This window comes from Crinia signifera, chromosome 3 (genome assembly GCF_055691185.1).
Source record: "Crinia signifera chromosome 3, ASM5569118v1, whole genome shotgun sequence".
In the NCBI taxonomy this organism is placed as follows: Eukaryota; Metazoa; Chordata; class Amphibia; order Anura; family Myobatrachidae; genus Crinia; species Crinia signifera.
The window spans coordinates 263,064,353-263,084,576 of NC_139219.1; the positions used below are offsets into that span (position 1 = coordinate 263,064,353).

A 20,224-nucleotide genomic window follows, 5' to 3' on the forward strand; every position below is an offset into this window, starting at 1 on the left:
TTTGACTGGTCTGAAGAAATCATTTGATGGTCGTGGCGGGCGGCTGAAGCTGTATCAGATATTCTGCCATGTATCACCAGATGGGTAAATGTGAATGTAATGTGTATCAGGCACAGGGCAGCACATAACCACCGAGGTAAAATGGCTGGCCTCCGCCCTTCTGCGTATGTAGTGCACCAGCCGATACTAGGAGTCGCCAGGTCCACAGCATAGGCAAGTAAGCTGGAGGAAGTCCCAGGCAGTCTTTCAAGTTGTTGTGGACCCTCGTCAAAGTCCCCAGCAGTGGTATCAGGTGCTATAAGGTATCATTTAGGAAGTTGCATTTCCAGGAATCAAATACATTTTGTCAGTTGCTGGTATAATGAGGAGCTCCAGATCACTGTGTCCTGCTTCCTCGCCCCCTGTGCATTTTTCCTGTGCGCACCGTGTGGAAGCAAACACTCTATGGCAGGGGTTCCCAAACTTTTTTGACTCACGGCACCCTAAAGCATCAAAAAAAAATTTGCGGCACCCCTAGGCTAAAGATTTCTCATTGAGAAAGTCAGAAACAAATATTAAATTAAATAAATTGTGTTTATATCTCATCCTTAGGATCAGTTATGTTGTAATGGACAAAATGTACTTCTGTTTGTCCATAATTTTACTATTATATTGGATATAAAGAACTTGAATTGGTCCTGGACCATCAACCCAGGGCACCCCTGCAAGTCCCCCAAGGCACCCCAGGGTGCCACGGCACACAGTTTGGGAACCACTGCTCTATGGGGTAAATTAACGAAGATGGGAATTCTGTTGTTGCCCATAGTAACCAATCAGATTCTACTTCTTATTTTTTTTTTGCACCTTCTAGAAGATAATGGATATAATCTGATTGGTTGCTATGGGCACTATTCCATCTTCAATAGAACTCCCATCTTAGGTAAATGTACCCTTTATTTCCCAAACTCAGCCTCAGCCCCATAGTTAGCAGAAAAGAGCCTGCTGATGTGATTTGCTAAGTTTAGTCCTTTTCATTTTATCTGTCTCATGTAGAAAGTGTAGAATCTGGAACATGTCACCATTTATATGAGTAGTGTATTTCTGTAAATGATAACCCTTGTTCTACCGCTCATACCATTAAATGATTTCATTTGGTCAGCCACCTACATAGCCAACACTGCCCTCTGCCAAGCGCTGCATCACATTTTACCTTCAGCCTAACATCTTCTAAATGATCTCAGCTGTTTGCAGAGCTGTGGCCAGACCTGGTACCAGACAACATGTTTACAAAAATCTGTGTACTACGGTAGCAGTTACTCAGCTCACAGACCTGAAGGAAACTAAACGTCTGATATTATTATACTGTCCTATACACATCTGCAAGTTTATAATTATGGTACTGGCCACCCAGCTAAAACGAGGTGTTTAAATGGCTCTGTTCAGAGTATTTTCACCGTATGTCTTGATCTTCCCCATGTATTATCTACTTTTTAAGGCACCCTACTTACAGGGGCTTTGCTAGTAATCACTCAGCAAAATAAATATAGTTTCCCTGAGATACCACCAGCTGTATGGAGCTAAGCCAGTTACATGGCCAAAAATACATCCTGTTCCGCATAGGTGTTTCTATAATGGATGCAGTGTACATGGTGCAAATGGGCCCCTGGGTCCAGGGTGTCCCACACTACACCCATACATTATACTTATCCCTCCAGAGTCCTGTGGCGGCATTTTGGCACCGGAGATGCAAATCACTTGAAAAATGGCTCCCGCAGCCATTTGCGGATGATTAGTACATGCACACTGGATATGTCCATGGGAACATGGCAGGGGCACCATGTTCTCAGAGACCTGTGCATGCGCTGTAGACTCTGGCATACAGAGGCTGCACGTAGGTCCTCTCCTCTCTTGAAATGCCCCTGATGTACTGTATAAATAGTAATGCACAGGGTGAGTCCCAATTAAGTAAATCATGAAGTCGGGACTCCGAGAGCACTAATATCAGATTCATCTGCTGCTTGGTGACTTCTGCATAAGACCTTACATCCTTTGATTTATTTGGTCCCCCGCCAGGCGCTTGGTGCGAGCGGACACGGTGAACTGCATGTTCGCCGTCCCACTCGCACCTAGCAGTGCGGGCGGGGGGCGCAGCCCATGGTAATGTCCCAGTGACGCAAGTGCGCGGAGCGAGCAGCTGACGTCAGCTGCCTGCCCGCTTCCTGCACAGGGCGCTCAGAGATCTGAGACATCACAGAGGTGTCTCAGATCTGCGAGCACTGGAGAAATCATTAAATGGCTGCTGACCATGGAATGATTTCTCCCCCGCACCCAAGGCTGCGAATGGATGATTGGATGGATGCAGTTTTTCATCTACATAGAGCAGCCAGGGGGGAGATGTATGAAGCAGTGAAGAGAGTGGAGGAGTTGCTACTTATACTTTTATAGCTGATTGGCAGACTTCTCACTGATACACAGTGACACAATAATGCACACAGACATTTGTCCCATTCTCCACACTAAACTGGGTACACATTAGATTACTTTAATGATGTGGAGGATTCCGACAGGTTCCAAATGACAAATCATGTAGATTGCTGGTCATTGGTCACTTTTGAACATGCAAGAAGATTTGTATTGTTAATGACAGTATATTCCTTGATTGGGGGGGGGGGGGGGGGGAATCTTAGAATGCACACCCTATATACATGAGGTGACATCATGCTGGGACTTGTAGTTCTGCAAAGAAAAACACATAGTGCAGATGCACACTCCATATTATTAAACAATAATAGAGGTTCTTGGTATATCAATTGGCCAATAATATTTGCCCACCAACCAGCTTCACGGTGACCTCATTTCTGGTGGGTCCCTAATACTAAGTTTGAATCTGGGGCGCGGAACCCCAAAAAGGTTGGCATAGGCCAGTCACCCCAGGGCAGCACACAAGTGAAAAACTAAGCTATAGGTGTGTTAATAAGAAAGTAGCAGAAGCTAGAGGTTAAAAAGTGAAGTGCTAGAAAGTATAATATATTAGTGGAAAATAAATAGTGCTAAATAAATGTTAGGGTGTGCCACCCCGAAAGCAACTCAGCCACACCAACCCAAGGGGAGCCGCGCCCCAAATCCATCCACAAGACTAGCAATTAATGTCAATTTTACCTACATTGTGCCTCCAGTTTGCAGTCTGTGGCTACCAGGGACCAAGCTGGTAAAATTCCTTGATGCGGCCAGTGTCAGATTGCTAAGTGTGAATGCACTCTTTGTCCAGGAGTTCAAGGGAAATTGCTGAGGACATTGCATTGTTTGCAAGTCATCTAACGTGTATCCAGCTTAAGCTGCACTTACTCCAGGTGCCGGACGGGTTCCCGACAGTCGGGATCTCAACAGTCATTTGCCCGACGTCGGGATCCCGACTGTCAAAACGCCGACAACCGGGTGCCCGACGGCCACCCGCTATTTTCCCTCGTGGGGGTCCACGACCCCCATAGAGTGAGAATAGAATAGGTGGCGTGGCGAGCGCAGCCATGTTAAACATCCATTCGCAGCCCGTGCGTGCGAACACATGCTGTGAGGGGGGGCAGGCGGCCCGGCAGCTTGCGAATAAACCAGAATAACCCCCATAGTGTATGACACTGAACAATAGACTGCCTGCTGTTTGGGTTCAGAGCGAGAACGCTGCTTGTATTACCCATCTGAAACCTCCTATTTCTTTTTCCCAGGGATGGTTTGGTCAGACGTGAAGCGTCTCTGGTATGACGGCCTGGAAGATTTTCTGGAGGAATCTCGAAATCAGCTCAGCTTTGTGATGAATTCCTTGTACCTGGCAACTTTCACTCTTAAAATAGTGGCTCACAGCAAGGTGATTACAGATAGTGTTATGTGCTGGGAAACCCTTCAGGGATAGCTGTGATATTGCTGAGGCCAGCAGAACTTATATCCATCTATAAGCATCAGCATTGAGCCAGTCATGGTGGTTTTGTCATTCAAACTGACATGGTGTCGGGATAGTACCCTTCCTTAGAGCTTTGTAAGACCGCGATAGTGCTGCACTTCATGTGTAAAGATGGTAGGCCCCTTTACGCATCCATACACATGTATAGTGACTACATGTTTCTTCAGTTATACTAGCATAGCAAAGTCTCACTCAGTCTACCTACAAGTATTTTATTTGAGAAAATACGAAATTCATAAAACTAAAAAAAAAAGAATACAACACAATGAAGAAAGATGTTTTTATGATCATGGCACAAAAACATTTTATAATCACCTTTCCTGTGTGTAGCCATGTATCTCTCTGACACTGTACAATACATCACATGAATGCACTACAACACTCTTTTACAATAACAGTAGAGGCCAGGGCCGGACTGGGACCAGAAATCGTCCCTGGCATTTTGAGCACACAGGCCCATCTGCAGCAGGCGGGACCCTTGCGCGGCGAAGCCGCATGGCAAACAGGGGGCGTGGGCTCATGGAAAGGAGGCATGGCATCAGAAAAAGGAGGCATTACACATTATGGAACACACCGTAATGCCCATTACAGAAAATGACACAATCTGGGCCCCACAGTCTGCTCCCTGTGTATAATAACAGGACACAACAGGCTGCTCCCCCTATATAATGACAGAACACCACAGGCTACTCCACCTGTATAATAACAGCAAACCACAGGCTGCACCCCTGCACAATAACAGAACACCACAGGCTGCCCCCCTGCACAATAACTGGACACCACAGGTTGCTCCCCCTGCACAATAACAGAACACCACAGGCTGCTCCCCTGCACAATAACTGGACACCACAGGTTGCTCCCCCTGCACAATAACAGAACACCACAGGCTGCTCCCCTGCACAATAACTGGACACCACAGGCTGCTCCCCCTGCACAATAACTGGACACCACAGGCTGCTCCCATTGCATACCTCCCAACTCTACCAGGTCTGCAGGCAGGACGGTGCTGCTGCGCGCCGCAGGCGCGGTGAAATTTTCGAGGGGGCGTGTCATATACTCGCGGCTCTCCCGCGAGGCTACGCCCCCATTTTGCCGCTATGGGGGCATGACCCAGAGGCTCTGTGAGCCTCTAGCCATGCCCCCAGCCCCCTGGCTGCGGGAATAGACGCTGTGCGCATGCGCACAGCGTTTATTCCCCGCTGCTTAGCAGCTGACAGGGGGGACTCCCAACAGCCCCCACACACCGCGGGACACTGCCGCCCGCGGGTGGGACAGCGGGACAGGCCCTGACAATCGGGACTGTCCCGCTAAAATCGGGACTGTTGGGAGGTATGCCATTGCACAATAAGTGGAGACCACAGGCTGCCATATTCTTAAAGCCCGGCCAGCGCTGCCGAACAGAGGAGAGTCCCAGCCGTAGCCAGCGGCCAGTGGGACTCCAATTCGGCCCTTCTGGCATTGGCCAGAAGTGCCAGATGAACAGTCCGGCCCTGGTAGAGGCTACTTAGATTAGATTTCTCAGCTTGCATATACTGAATTGTCTCTAAAGCAAAGTTAAATAGCTTTTGAGACTTAAGTGTGCTGGTAATAGCTTAATATATTCAGACACCCAGACAAAAGCATACAAGGCCATGGTCAAATGGAGAAACTGCACTTGAATTGCAAGTGGCTGGTGCAGGTTTTAATGGTGCAAGCAATGTTGGTATCTAAGGACACTCAGATCAGTATAACAGTATGTACGGATGCTGACAGTGAGCATCTCAGTCCTTGCACATTTGGCCGCACAGATGCAAACCAAAGGCAGTAATTTGTAGCAGCATTTATGTGAAGTTGTAGATGGCAACCATCAACAGATGCTGCTGTATGCGTTCCTGCTTTCACCTCTGAATCAGGTCCATAGTGGGTAGTAGTTTCTTTACACAGCAACCATAGCTCAGCTGCGGCACAGGACTCCCCATGCAAATATGAACTCTGGTCTCCTAAGCACTCTAATAATAAATAACTGCCAAGTAAGCTTGACTGTTTTCTCCAGTAATCCAGTTTGATCAGAGATTTCCAGTGCATTATATGTTAAGGAACTTTAAAACATCACCAAGTGATAAACTGTGTCTTCTCTGTCTTTTTGATAGTTTCACCATATTGCAGAAAGGAAGGACTGGGACGCTTTCCATCCCACGCTGGTGGCCGAAGGTCTTTTCGCATTTGGCAATGTGCTCAGTTACCTCCGTCTATTTTTCATGTACACGACCAGTTCCATCCTGGGCCCATTGCAGGTAACTGCTGTGCTGTCATACTATATTTGATGCAACTAAGGCATATAAACACACGGTGGCAGTAAAAGGGCAGACACCGCTTTGTATTTGAATTGTGTGGGTGTAACGTACAGTATGTGTGTTGGATGAGCAGAAAGTGACGATTGCACGGGCAGAGGTGAAATGTTCCCAGAAAAGGAGCAGGATGGGGGAGGATAATGTATAAGTGTGAAGAGGATAATTTATAAGTGTGAGGCTTGCTGCTATTCCTGCAATTGGACAAGTGTAGCTAAGCAAAGACAGAAGTGGCCAGTGGGAAATAATAGTAGGATGAGGGCACTAGGGTATTGGATAGAGCAAGTGCATGTGGAAGAGGGTAGGAGATATGGGGTAGATGTATGAAGCAATGATAAGGGAGGAGAAGTGATAAAGTGCCTGGTACTATATCACCGGCTTTATCATCAGTTTCTAACTGTTTTTTTTTAAACCTAGCCTGTAACTTAACAGCCACGAGCTGATTGGCCAGTGATAAAGTACCAGGCACTTTATCACTTCTCCTCCGTTATAACTGCTTCATACATCTGCCTCATAGAAAAGATAAATTGTGAAGATGTGAAGATGCAAGGTGGATTGATGAACATGTGCCTTGGGTGGCAGTAGCGCACGCAGGGGGGGTTTCTGAGTACCCAGAACCCCCCCCCCAGGAGTCTAAGGACCATAGACTGAAAGCTGAGGGTCCCCTCTTTCCAAGGGTATAAGAATTTTAAAAATCGGCCCTTGGGAACCGGAGATATCTGACTTCAAAGCAGTGGTCCCTATCCAAGCTTGTTAATTGCTCTTCCCAGTCAGATATTTCAGGTTCTGTCTGACTTAGAGTTTTTCTGAGGGTATATTCCAAAAGCTGGGACTCCCACTTTTATGGACACTAGTAGCTTGTCTCTACTGTTCCCATAATCAGAGATATCAGCCTTCCAGCAGCTGGTTACTGCTCCAGCTACACACACCTGGTATGTAGTTTTATATTCTCGTTGGCAGATTGCTCTGCCTCCTGAACTCTGATCCCCTAGTCCCCAGTACCAATTGGTAGGTGGGATTAACTAGTTTTTAATTCCATTAAAATCTAAGAAATCTATTTCCGGAAACTGGAGATATTTGCAGTCAAGCAATCTGTCCTCCCACCAGAAAATTATGAATAATAAGCCCACTCCACTATACACCCCATCTCTGCATATTAAACATCCTCTACCACCCTGAAAGTTATGTATCAGGGCCCCTTCAGTCAGCCCAATGCCCCCTTCTCCCACCCCATCTCCCACCATCTGTGCAGTAAAGAGGTATTTAGTGGAAATTACTGATCCAGGCCCTACATGCTGAGCGATTGATATAATACCCCTTACCACCCGCAGGACATCAAAGCTTCCCCCACCCCTACCACTGGAGGATCGGTAGGGGCCCCAATACATTGCTATGCCCAGGGGCCTACACTGCTGTTGACGCCCCTGTATGTATATATATATATATGTATGTATGTATGTATGTATGTATATATATATTTATTTTATTTTTTTAATATTATTATTATTATTTATATACATTTGGTCTATCTATAATACTTTAACTGATCCGGCATATACTGGGTCACCTAAGTGTCCATCCCCGTGCTTTGCTCCGCCCTTCTGGAAACCCACTTCTGAAAATCCTGCGTTTGCCCCTGGGTGGGTGGGGGGGATGTCACATTTATGCTGGAATATTAAAACTGCAAATGTGAAATATCTAATATATTATAAAGGTATATCGGGGACAAATAAAATTCTTCTCCTTCTCTCTCTCTCTCTCTCTCTCTATGTATAAGTGTTTCAATAATAGTTAACATAAGTTACAGTCTTTTTAATGTGGTGTGATGAGGTCAATGTCACTGAGATTCAATGGCAAAATCAACCTAGTTTTGCCATGTAATTGATTGCTGCTTTAAAAAACATGGGAAAACTCTCCCAAAATCTCTCACTTTCTGAAACTCTCACCCTATTACATTTGGCCCGCGTCTTTTCAGCGCTGCAGAGCGGCGGAAAATGGAGGTGCGGTCGGAGGACGCGTCATCCCGCGAGGCATGCCCCTTTTTAAAGACCACACCCTTTTTTGTGAGCACACCCGGCTTCGCCGGGTGGGATTCCTGATCTCCCCCTTCAAAAAGTTGGCAGGTATGCGGTAACTTGCTGGGGTCTTGCAATCATTATTATTTTCTGATGGATTCCAGAGCCAAATAGTTTGAGATCCCATGGCCTAGACATTTGGGGCAGGGCTATCTTCTGAATGGTAATCAGCCTTGTTCTAACATTCAGGAAAGAAAAAATAGTTACAATTCTATATCGCATATCAGTTTTCAGCTTGTTTATTTAAGTATAATTTTACCTTTAATTTCAACCTATCAATACTTATCACATAATCTTGCATACTTCTTTAAGCTCCTTTTTCATGATCAGAAGGTCACTGATTTGTGCATAGACCTCTCAGTACTAAGCTCCTTTACCCATACAACCAGAGGCGTACCTAGATATTAGAAGGCCCCATAGAAAAAGTTTGTAAGGGCCCCCTATTTAGCAACTGATGGTGATAAATGTATGTAAAACTTATTAGACAGCAAAGATGGGCCCCCTTCAGCTCTGGGCCCCATAGCAGCTGCACCCCTTGCACCTATGGTAGTTATGCCCTTGCATACAACTCTTAAGGCCCATACACACTGGGCAACTTTGAGCTGAAAGCAGCTAAAAAAACAGCAAGTTTGAGCGGCTTTCAGCTCAAAGCCGCTCAGCGTGTATGGCCCGGCGATGAGCGGTGAGCTCTGCTGCGTGCTCCCGCATCGTCGCCGGGAGAGCCGCTCATCTGCTGGTATTACCAGCAGATGAGCGGCTTTGAGGATGGCTTTAAATAGTGCTGTGCTATGCAAAGCCGTCCTCTCCCTGCTGACGGTGCCGGGCAGGGGGAAAGCCGCTTAGTGTGTATGAACTGAGCGTCTTTCCCCCCAGCGATGAAAGCGAGCATCGCTGTCCATACATGCTGGGCATAGTCGCCCAGTGTGTATGGACCTTTAGAGTATTTATGTCTGTTTGTTGTTTGGATTCTCACTTCTACAGTCCACAGTCAGACCATTCAGCCACAAACACTGCACCTTAGATGCCTCGTACTGACCAGTACACTACAGCAGTCTCTGATTTTAGAACTTTCCACTCCTAGGACTCCCAGTTTAGTCTGTAAGATCTATTTATACATCTGTGGGGACATTATGATTCATATAGCAATATATATCAACTCATTCTTCAGTCAATAATTAATGGTAGGTAAATGATGCATTTGAAATTATAGTGACTTGAAACATTTAACATATACATTTGTAACTGGATATTTTCTCACAATATCATCGGAAAATTAGATGATCAACTCTTTCTAACGTTGCAGAAATCAACAAGCTTATTTATGCAGCTTGTCAGGAATGACATAATCTAAAGGTTACTGTATTCAAAAATAAAACCGAGCATCTATTAATATATTGGTTCCTAGACAGGGAGACCCTGGAAACCAGGGAGGTACACTTTGGTTCTCAGAATTCTCTTTCACTTTATGTTAAATATTTATTAAATGTATCACAGTTCTGCTTTACAAAATGCGTTTGTTTTAAAAAGTCTCCGAGACAATATTCTACTATGTTTCAGTGTTTTTCAACCACTGGGGCTGATGTATTAAGCCTTAGCAAGAGATAAATGCAAGGGTGATAAGGAGAGATAAACGTCCAGCCAATCAGCTCCTTACTGACTTTTTTCAAACACAGCCTGTGACATGGCAGTTAGCAGGTGATTGGCTGGATGTTTATCTCTCTTTGGGCCTTATTCTGATCGGTGCGGCCCGATCAGAATATGCGGCCACGACCGTGCAGGCGAATCCCCGCCTTCCATACGGATCGCCACCTCCGTCCGTACGCGGATATGTGGCGATCCGCATGAAAGTGGACGGGGATACGCCTCCTCCGTCTTGGGAGCAGCCCCTGCATTCGATGGTCGCCGAACATCGAATGCAGGGCCGCACGCTCCACTAGGTCCCGCCACCCAAGACCACACGGACACTTGTCCGTGTGAAATCATGTATGGGGGCGGGCAGCTGACATCCGGCGATGTCAGATGCCCGCCCCCTACACACGCGTCACGGCTTCATTACCATGCATACGCCCCGCGTTTGCATGGGAACGCCCATGAAACGCGGGGCGTATGCATAGGGTAATGAGGCTTAGTAGTCCCTCACGCCCCTCTACGCCCCCTGTGCGGCGTGTAAAGAATTCGTGCGGCGAAATCACCTGCACATGCGCAGAGTGACCTCTGCACATGCGCAGACGATAACAATCGGCGGGACGTCCGCATGCGGAGAAATCCGCACCGATCAGAATAAGGCCCTTTATCACCCTTGCATTTATCTCTTGTTAAGGCTTAATACATGTGCCCCAATGTGTGCCATGATCTGTTCTCAAGTGTGCCCCCAGATCTAGAGATGCCCAAACTAGTTTACAGCCACCACCAGTTCAACTGTTATTTACTGGTCTCTTCTTTTCATGTAAATGGCCAATGTATTTTATTTTTGTTACCTGTGGGGATCAGTGGGATTGTTTTTTATACGGGGGCCTATATGGTTTTTTTTTTTTCTGTGGGGGCCTCATGGTGTGCCTTGGCAATTTTAAAAACTTTGTGTGCCGCAAGGTAAAAAGGTTGAAACTCACTGCTCTATTTAGATTATGACACTCTTTGTCTACTTTATAGTAAATATTATTTGGAATATATATATGAGAACGCTCATGTTACAGGATGTTACCTTCTAAAGTGGGAAACGGGCCTGTTTCAGAGACGTACATGATGCCAATACTGTGCTTAGGGGTGATTCAGCCCCGCTGTGTGCGGGCTGTATCTGCTCCCCAGCCGATTGTTGAGGTTTGCGCATGTGCCCACAAATATGCTGGGCATAACCCTTCAGATGCAAGCATGACGATGCCTGCTTGGGGTGGGGGCTGATGTCACATGACATCAGAGCCGGCACCGAAGTCATCCATCTCCGGGAAGAATAAAATTAAGCCTAGGCGAGAGACCATCAAATGATTTTCCTTCCATGCAGCCGCATGCGAGCGTTTATGTGAGTGACGGGATTCAGGCGGTGTGGGGGGAGAGGGGCATTCGGTGGGGTGGTGTTTCTCTTCTTGCTAGGCAGTGAATATACGCTGCCTTTCAAACAGGTCTGAATTAGGCCCTTAGTGGAGTGATTATTTGCCCCTGCACATACTGTGAAGCTGCACTGCTGACACGCAATGATTTCTCACACGTAGAGGATTTATTTACTAGGTTAGTTATGTATGGATTAGGGGGTTATTCAATAAGGATCTCAAAAATGTAATCTTTCTCTAAAAGCCCAAACCATGCTGCACTGCATTTGGGGTAAATGAAACAGGTGTGGACCAGTTGGTCACCAGTAAGTTGTTAGACAGTCATTTGGTCGACACGCATTAGGTCTACATGTGTCTAGGTCGACATGCAGGAATGTCGACATGAGTCTAGGTCGACATGGGTTAGGAGGTTGACATGGGTAAGGTTGACAGGGTCATTAGGTCCACAAGGGTAAGATAGACAGTTAAAAAGTCAACGGTTTTTTTTTTAACCCTTATGACGACACAGTCAACATGAACACTAAAACGTACCTTCACGTCCCCTCGCATGGCTCGCTGAGCTCGCAATGCTTTGGGCACTATTCTATTCTCCCACCACTCCCTAGTGGATGGTAGGGCATGAAATACCGCCTGTCGGCACATGTCGTGTCAACATGGACACCAAAACATTCCACCGCATCCCTATGCATGGCTCGCCATGCTTTGGGCACTATTTTCCTCTCCCACCATGCCCTAGTGGATGGTAGGGCATGAAATACCTCCTGTTGGCACATGTCTGCCCAAAAAACTGTAAAAAAAAAACCCTGTGGACCTAATGACCCTGTCGTCCTAATGACCCTGTTGACCTTACTGCATGTCGACCTAAACTCATGTCGACCTAAACTCATGTCTACCTATCTGCATGTTGACCTAGTGGTGTCAATGTAATGCTTGTCGACCTATTTGTTGGTGACCCAATGACGTATTGCAATGCAACATGGGCAGAGAGACTTAGGTGTGTTCAAACTGAAATATAAATTGCAGTATAAAAATAAAGTAGCCAGTATTTACCCTGCACAGAAACAAAATAACTCACTCTCTCTTCACATGTTACATTTGCAGTGCACATGGGGGTAATTCTGACATGATAGCTGCTGAGCGAATTAGCAGTGGCCAGTGAACAGGTAGACACCGCCCCACTAAAGTGAAATCTCACATTGTAAATGATTGTGCTCGCTGTGTGATTAGATGTGTACGCCGTGCTCTTTCTAGACAATTTACTGTAGCTCCCAGCGCGAACAGTTCAAAATACTAAAGAAATTGTGCATGCCACAGGCGCGCCCCAAAATAAGGAGTGTGGCTTAATTATAAGGGGCATGTCCTAATTATAAGGGGTGTAGTCTAGCAGGAAAACAATTACCTTACTTCCAACTTCTGTAACCTGCATACCCAGACATTGGTTACCGCAGGAATGGTCGTTGATCTCCCTTGCTTAAGTTAGCTGGCTGAAGGCCACACAGTGGGCCTTATTCTGGTTGGAGCGGCCGGGCCGTACGCGTACGTCCCGGGTTTTTTTATGATCTGCGCATGCGTACATTCGCTAATGCGCAGGCGCGACCACTCAACAACGCTTACGGACGGGTCTCTACGTGCGAAAAAACCTGTACGCGAGTGTACGGGTATTGGGGGCGGCATAGGGGCGTGAAGAGGGGAGCGGCCGAAATAATGAGGGAAAATGGGCGTAAATATGGGCGTACACGGGGGTGTGCACCAAAAATGAGCGGTGCTACTACCGCACGATCGACTAAGGCACCGTTCATTTCGGACACAAAACAGGCGTCCGCCAACCGCCATCTCAAACCACCCCTACAGATACCGCATGCCAGCGTGCGCCTGAGTTTGCTAATTAACGCTGATTCCTACTCAAACACATACACCTGAATGTAATAAGCAATGCTGCAGACTATTAAATCCAAACCATGATTTCACTACCTGCAAGCCACACACAGCACTCAAACACATTGGAAGCTTATCTTTCTATACTTCTCGACATTTAAAGGTTTGTTTAATTTAAGGTAAGAATCTTTTTAAGACCTGCTTATATATGCTAAGGTAGGTATTTGCTAAACAGTTAGACACATTCACTACGTGCTTTCATAGACTTTACACAGTAGCACACTCAATCTACACAAGTCGACATGTGTCAACGTGTTCACTCTAATACAAACATAGGTTTTGTATTTAGGATACAATAACATAAACCACATCTAACACCTACAAAGGATGTTTCAGCAATGTTTTAAGCCCCTGACCACTATTTTGCACATTAATTAATTCAATCAATTAATTAATTTTCATAATTATAGTTGAAAGGCAAGATTTGCAGGTCCATATATATGAAGGGTATGTCAGCGTACACGGACGTACGCTCACTCTCACGAGCGGTGACATAAGCTGACTTTTCTATTGAAAACAATAGGGACCCGTCCGTGCAAGCTGGCGTACGCTCAGATCTCCGCAAGAAGGCGGTGGGAAGACGGACGAGAGACGTCCGTAAACGGCGGCGTACGCTCAGTTGTACGCCAGTTGTCGGAGTGTAAGGGCTGGCCCGTCCGTGTACGTTGGCGTACGCTCATTTGTACGCCACTCCCCTTCTACGTTGTTTATGCCCGTACGTATGCGGCTGAGTTGTGGGTGGACTTAACCCCAACGGCCGCGTGCGGCCAGCGTACGTTAATAGCGAACGTACGCACGTTTGGCCGCTCCAACCAGAATAAGGCCCAGTGACACATAAATATGAAGACCCACATAGTGACCCAGTAGGCCACAGAGATCAAGCCCCCCCCCCTTCCCCCAACCCAAACAGTGACAGGCTACTGAATTCAATATACACTGTTTATCCGTTATGCCTATTACACATTATGCTACACACACCGTGATGCCCCTTACACATTATGGGGGAAATTTACTAAGAATAAAAATTTTCGTATTTGTATTCTTTATACGTATGAATACGACATATGGCTGTTTTAGCCGTATGCAAATTCGTATTCCGTAGGGGAATTTACAAAGCAGTCAAAAAGGACTGCTTTGTAATCCCCGATGTCGTATCCATTCTAACACGAATTTGTATAGGCAGTCTGCACGGATCAGTCGGATCCGTGGAGGCTGCAGTGTGGCCGTAACCAGCACCTGGCTGAAAGAGCCTTAGCTGGTTCTAAAAAATCAAGAAACCACTGTATTTTTTTAAAACCAGCCCCAGGCTCCAGGGCCGGGGCTGGTTCCCAAAATACGGGGGACAAAATGACTAGGGGTCCCCCGTATTTTAAGAACCAGCCCCAGGCCCAACCAGCCAGCAGGATAATGCCACAGCCGGTGGGAGAACTTTTATACAAGTCATTCATCCCTCTGACCGGCCAACCTGGCCAGGGGTCCTGGAGGAGTAGGGACCCCCCAATAAAGGGTTCCCCCCCTCCAGGACTTACCTGTCCCTGGTGGCCCTGGAGCGGTGGCCATCGGGCTGATAAAGTGTAAAAAAAATAGAATTAAACACTATTGTCTATGAACTATGAGTCCCAGCAAGCCTCCCCCACATGCTGGGACTTGGAGAACCACAAGTCCCAGCATGCGGGGCATTAAAGGGCCCGCTGGCACTTGTAGTTCCACAGTAATAGAAATAGTAAAAAAAAAACCACACTGACACACATTAAAAATAAAACTTTATAGCATCCAAATCCCACACATACTGAAACTTACCTTTCTTGAGCCCGTAGGTAGCCCTGGGTCCGGTGATCCTGGTGATCCTGGGTCTGGTGATCCTGGGTCCAGGGTCCGGCGATCGGGGGTCCAGCGTCCGCTGATCCGGGGTCCAGGGTCCGTAGCAATCCTTTGGGGGACCTGTGGAATTAAATTCTACTTACCCAGGTCCTCCGGCGAAGATCGGTCCGCAGTAGTCCCCGGGGTCTTCAGAAAAAAACAAAGCGCAAGTGTCCCGGTATCATCTTCAGCGCCTCTCCTCTGAATGATTCTATTGGCCAATCAGGAGCCGATTCCTATCCGTATTCTGTCGATGGCGTATACATTCGTATTTGTAAATACAAATACGAATGTGCCATGAATACGAATATGCATAAATGCCAAAAATACGAATACGCCTAAAAAATTCGTATTTTACTAGGAAAATATGAATTCTTTTGGCGTATTTGTCATAGTAAATTTCCCCTATGTCTCACACCGAATTGCCCATTACACATTATGCTGCACACTGTGATGCCCATTACACATTATGCTGCACACCGTGATGCCCATTGTACATTATGCCCCACACCTTAATGCCCACTTCACATTATAACACACACCGTAATGCCCATTACACATTAAACCCACCACCCACGTCAGCAGATGTTAGCTGCCCACCTGCTTCCCACACAGGGTGCTCACAGATCAGAGACACCATAGAGAGGGGGGGCGGTGGCCTTTGGTGGACTCGCAAGGCTGTAAATATCGCAGCCTTGCGAGTCAACCAGAATAAGGTCCTAAGTTCTGTTATGCTTCATCTGCAACTTTGTACATATTTAAAATGATTTCCTGTGTGGATAAAGTGACAACCTGGCATTTCTGATACAGACTGACTGCTCTATCGCTGCATCTACAGTGCGAAGTAGATGGCACATTGAAACTTACATGTATACCCCTTTCACACCAGAAATGCAGAGACAAACCTGTGAATTAAATTCCAGGGACAAGCAGGGACATTCCCGGGTTGGGACCCAGTCGCACATGCTTTTGAAGCAGGGACAACCCGGGTCGGCACCTTTCACACTGAACCTGGGATGACCCTGCATTTCTATGAGAATAGCATTGAAAAATGGCCTTTTTTAGGCTCACATTAGATTATTGATTATTAATAATTAAGACACAAAACATTTGTAGTGTTTCAGCCTTTGTTTACTTGTATAAAACAAAATAAAAGGCATATGAAAGCATCTTCCCCTCTAATGATTAGTAGCTCCCTCACCTCCTCATTTGTCAAAGACATGGCACACATTGCAGGCTTTCAGGGGTTAAAATGAACTTCTGGGGTCTGTGGTGCCACAGAACATGCACACTGTCTCCCTGCACGCTGTATGCTGTCTCTGGGCATGTCTGTGAGTGTCCACCACAACAGGAAGTTGCCCTGCTAGCCAATCAGCACTAGCAGAGGCAACACGGGAAGCAGGGACATGTCCCTGCACCTTTCACACCAGCCAGTAGTCCGGGAAGGACCCGGGAACCACCCTGCTACCTAGCAGGGTTGAATTGCCGGCAAATTAACCCGGGAATTTGTCCCTGGAACCTTTCACACCAGAGCTAGTCCCGGGTTGTTCCCGGACCCAACCCGGGAATTTAGGCTGGTGTGAAAGGGGTATAACACTTAAGTACATTTTTTTTGGCTTGCCAAAAAAAGCAGACTTTAGTATTGATTTTAGGGCATTTTCGGCAATGCTGGTTAACTTTTTTTAAGTAATATTGGCACTAGTGAAATGTGACTAAAATGGGCGCAAACGCCTGCAATTTCATTCTTAAAACACGTGGATTGGCGAATTACTTGCCGATCCACGTGTTTTTTTTACTGCGTTTTTTTAGACTAGTAAAAAAAAGGGTGTGGTACAGGGGTCCGACAGTTGGGAACCCGACAGTCATTAGCCCGACGTCGGGATCCCGACTGCCCGGACTCAGACAGCATGGTGAGTGCAACTAAGCCCCTTGCGGGCACGGTGGCTCGCTACACTCGCCACCTATTCTATTCTCCCTCTATGGGGGTCGTGGACCCCTACGAGGGAAAATAGCAGGTGGCCGTCCGGAACCTGGCTGTCAGTGTTTTGACAGTCAGGATCCCGACATCGGGTAAATGCCTGTCGGGATCCCGACTGTCAGGACCCCGTCCGGCACCCTAAAAAAAAGAAGCATAATTGAATACTCCTTAGTGTATAAAGACATTGTATATGTACTATAATGTGTGTTCAGTCTGCTACATCAGGATACACACATAAACATCTAACCTTCTTTGTATCTGTGACCCAGAGATACACAGTGGGGGGAAGAGAGGACTCAGTTGTGTCTCGTATCCAGTAGAGCAAAGAATGTCTGTGCAGCACATCAACTGCTATCCTCCAGCTGTAATCTGAGCTAGATGTAATCATTGCACGCTCTATACTCTAATTCCTCTTCCTTCCATAATACTTCCCTGACTGCATTTGGCAGAGAATAGACAGCAATGTGACTCTGCTAAACTTGGGAAGTCAGGCATATTTCTTTCTACTGCTGGCCAATAGTCGTGGGCTTGAAAGATTAAATCATTTATTCCTGGAAGAAGGAAATGTGGGGCTAAGGGATACGGTCACTAGGTCTACAAAAACTAGGTCGACAAGCATTAGGTCGACACCACTAGGTCAACATGCATGGAGGTTGACATGACTGAAGGTGGACAATGGGTTAGGTCGACAGGGTCATTGGGTCATCTTGGGGAAGGTCAACAGTCAAAAGGTCGACATGGGGTTTTCCACTTTTTTTGAGCCGATGTGCCAAGAGGCGATATTTCATGCCCTACCATCCACTAGGGCTTGGTGGGAGTATAACATAGGGTGCCCAAAGCATACATTACCAGGGGAGTCCAGGAACAGAGCATTTTCTCCCTCATGGAGAGGGTCAGGTAGGCAAGTATGGACTACGGATGGTCATCAACTCTTTTGCCATGGATGGCTGCTATCAATGGCGATAGTGAAAACGTCCATCGATGGAAGCATACTATGTGATGTATGAAGATATGGATTTTACTATAAATGGCCATCCCTCTTATCTGACTTACTGGCCCATGGGCTTCATTTAGAAACACTAGCTACTAGCTAAAGGGTGCAGCTTTACTGACAATCCATGCTGTGTCCAAGGGGAATAAGTTTTTTTTGCATCCAGAAAATACTGGATAGAGTTAATGTAGTATGTTCCTCTGTCCCAACACCAGCCTTTTGGTACATCCTATTGTATATGTGCCCCCTCCCCCTCATAGCGCACTCTGTTTTTGCAAGTGTGCAAAACTGCTCCTTCCAGCTGGAGTATCTAAATCGGGCCGTCCATAGCTTTAGCTAAGGTATTTTCTTCTCTGTTGTCCCGCCTTAGTTGGGGTATCTCAATGACGTCTCTAATCCTCTGCTATCATTAATCTAAAAGTGTTTCCAGGGTTCGATTCCTACCATGGCCCTAACTGTGTGGAGTTTGTATATTCTCCATGTGTTTGCGTGGGTTTCCTCCGGGCACTGCGGTTTCCGGCCACAATCTAAAAATATACTGGTACGTCTCCCAACGGATTCAGTATTGAATCCCGGCGGTCGGGATCCCGGCGTTCAGAATCCCGACGCCGGAATCCCGACAGCCGAAATGCCGACAAGGGGGGGACATGGATCGCCCCCCCTTGCGGGCTCGCTACGCTCGGCACACTAATTTATTCTCCCACGGCGGGAGAATGTGTCGGTATTTCGGCGGTCGGGATTCCGGCGTCGGGATTCTGAACGCCGGGATCCCGACCGCCGGGATTGTAACTGCATCCCCTCCCAACAAATAGCCCTAGATTGTCTGTGTGCTTGTAGGTAGGGAATTTAGATTGCAAGCTCCACTGAGTCTGATGTTAATTCTTCAAATATTTTCTGTAAAGCGCTGCGGAATATGTGTGCGCTATATAAATATCTGGTAATAATTAAAAGAAATGGTCTAATGATGAATTCCTTTGGCTTCTGCAATCACTTCTACATTGATGATACTCAAATCCCTCTCCCCACCCTAGCTCATTCATGCCATACTGCTTCAGTACGTGCATTAGCAGCTCTCCTTGCATTTCCCATTGTTGCATTAAATTGAATTCATATAAAGCAGTAAAACACAACAAGAGGGTGCACTTAGTGTACTGTAGTGTGTTCACTTCACCTCAAGTGAAATAACCTCAACAATACTGCATGTACACTGAGCACATTGAATCAGGTATTATAATATACTTAAGTGCTGTATAGGAAGAATCCTTTCATTCCTTACATAAAGCGCCACAGCTGTTATACATCTGTGAATAAATGAAACCCCTAGCGGGACACCATAGTGTAGTATCTTACACCAACTTTATTATAAAATAAATATCATTTATATCTGCTCACAATGAATAAAATATGAAGCAGCTTATCTGACAATAACTAAAACTGAGATGAGAAGGTGACGTTTTAAATATAAAAATGCCCACAGACTTCAGCAAAAAAGGCAACAACTTGAGGTGGGAGGCCATACTATGGAGGTCATTATGGTTTATACGCTCAGGGGAGCAATGTTAACTACTGCGCATAAGCATTTATGCATACGTGCGTGCTCCGAACATGAACGGTGATGCACGCTCCTGCATCATCGCTGGGAAAGCCGCTCATCTGCTGGTAATACCTTTCACTAAAGATGGAGTTGCCCACCACATCCAAGCGCAGTAATCTATCACATTCTGGGGCTTGGTGCGTATGAGGTAAGTGGCCAAACCCCCAAAACAGAATTTTCTGAGGTTTGGCTGCATTGTAACAGTTGGTGAATTCCGGCCTGTGTATGTTACTGCCAGAGAGTCAGCAGGAAAAAATATACTGTATACTGTACATTTGCTTTTATGAAGTGACCTGTTCCCCTTCATAAAAGCAAATATACAGTATACAGTTCCCCAAGGTATTACTTGTGTAAATGTTTAGTTGTTGGCTTCATTTTAGCTTTGCTTTTATTTTAATTACAAATATGAACACAACACAACATATACTTAAAAAATATAGGTAATAAAATATTTTTCAAGTATTACCTATATTTTTCTTGTGATATGTT

The 20,224-nt window shown here is 46.2% G+C and overlaps 1 protein-coding gene across 2 annotated transcripts in view; it reads left to right on the plus strand.

Moving 5' to 3' along the window:
* The window catches only part of TRPC1 (transient receptor potential cation channel subfamily C member 1), a 71,843-nt gene that overhangs the window by 33,974 nt on the left and 17,645 nt on the right, over positions 1–20,224 (plus strand). For both annotated transcript variants that reach the window (XM_083177991.1, XM_083177992.1), the window contains 2 exons: positions 3,699–3,838; positions 6,061–6,204. In XM_083177991.1, the coding sequence (XP_083034117.1) occupies positions 3,699–3,838; positions 6,061–6,204 (284 nt within the window). The remainder of the gene's footprint in view (positions 1–3,698; positions 3,839–6,060; positions 6,205–20,224) is intronic.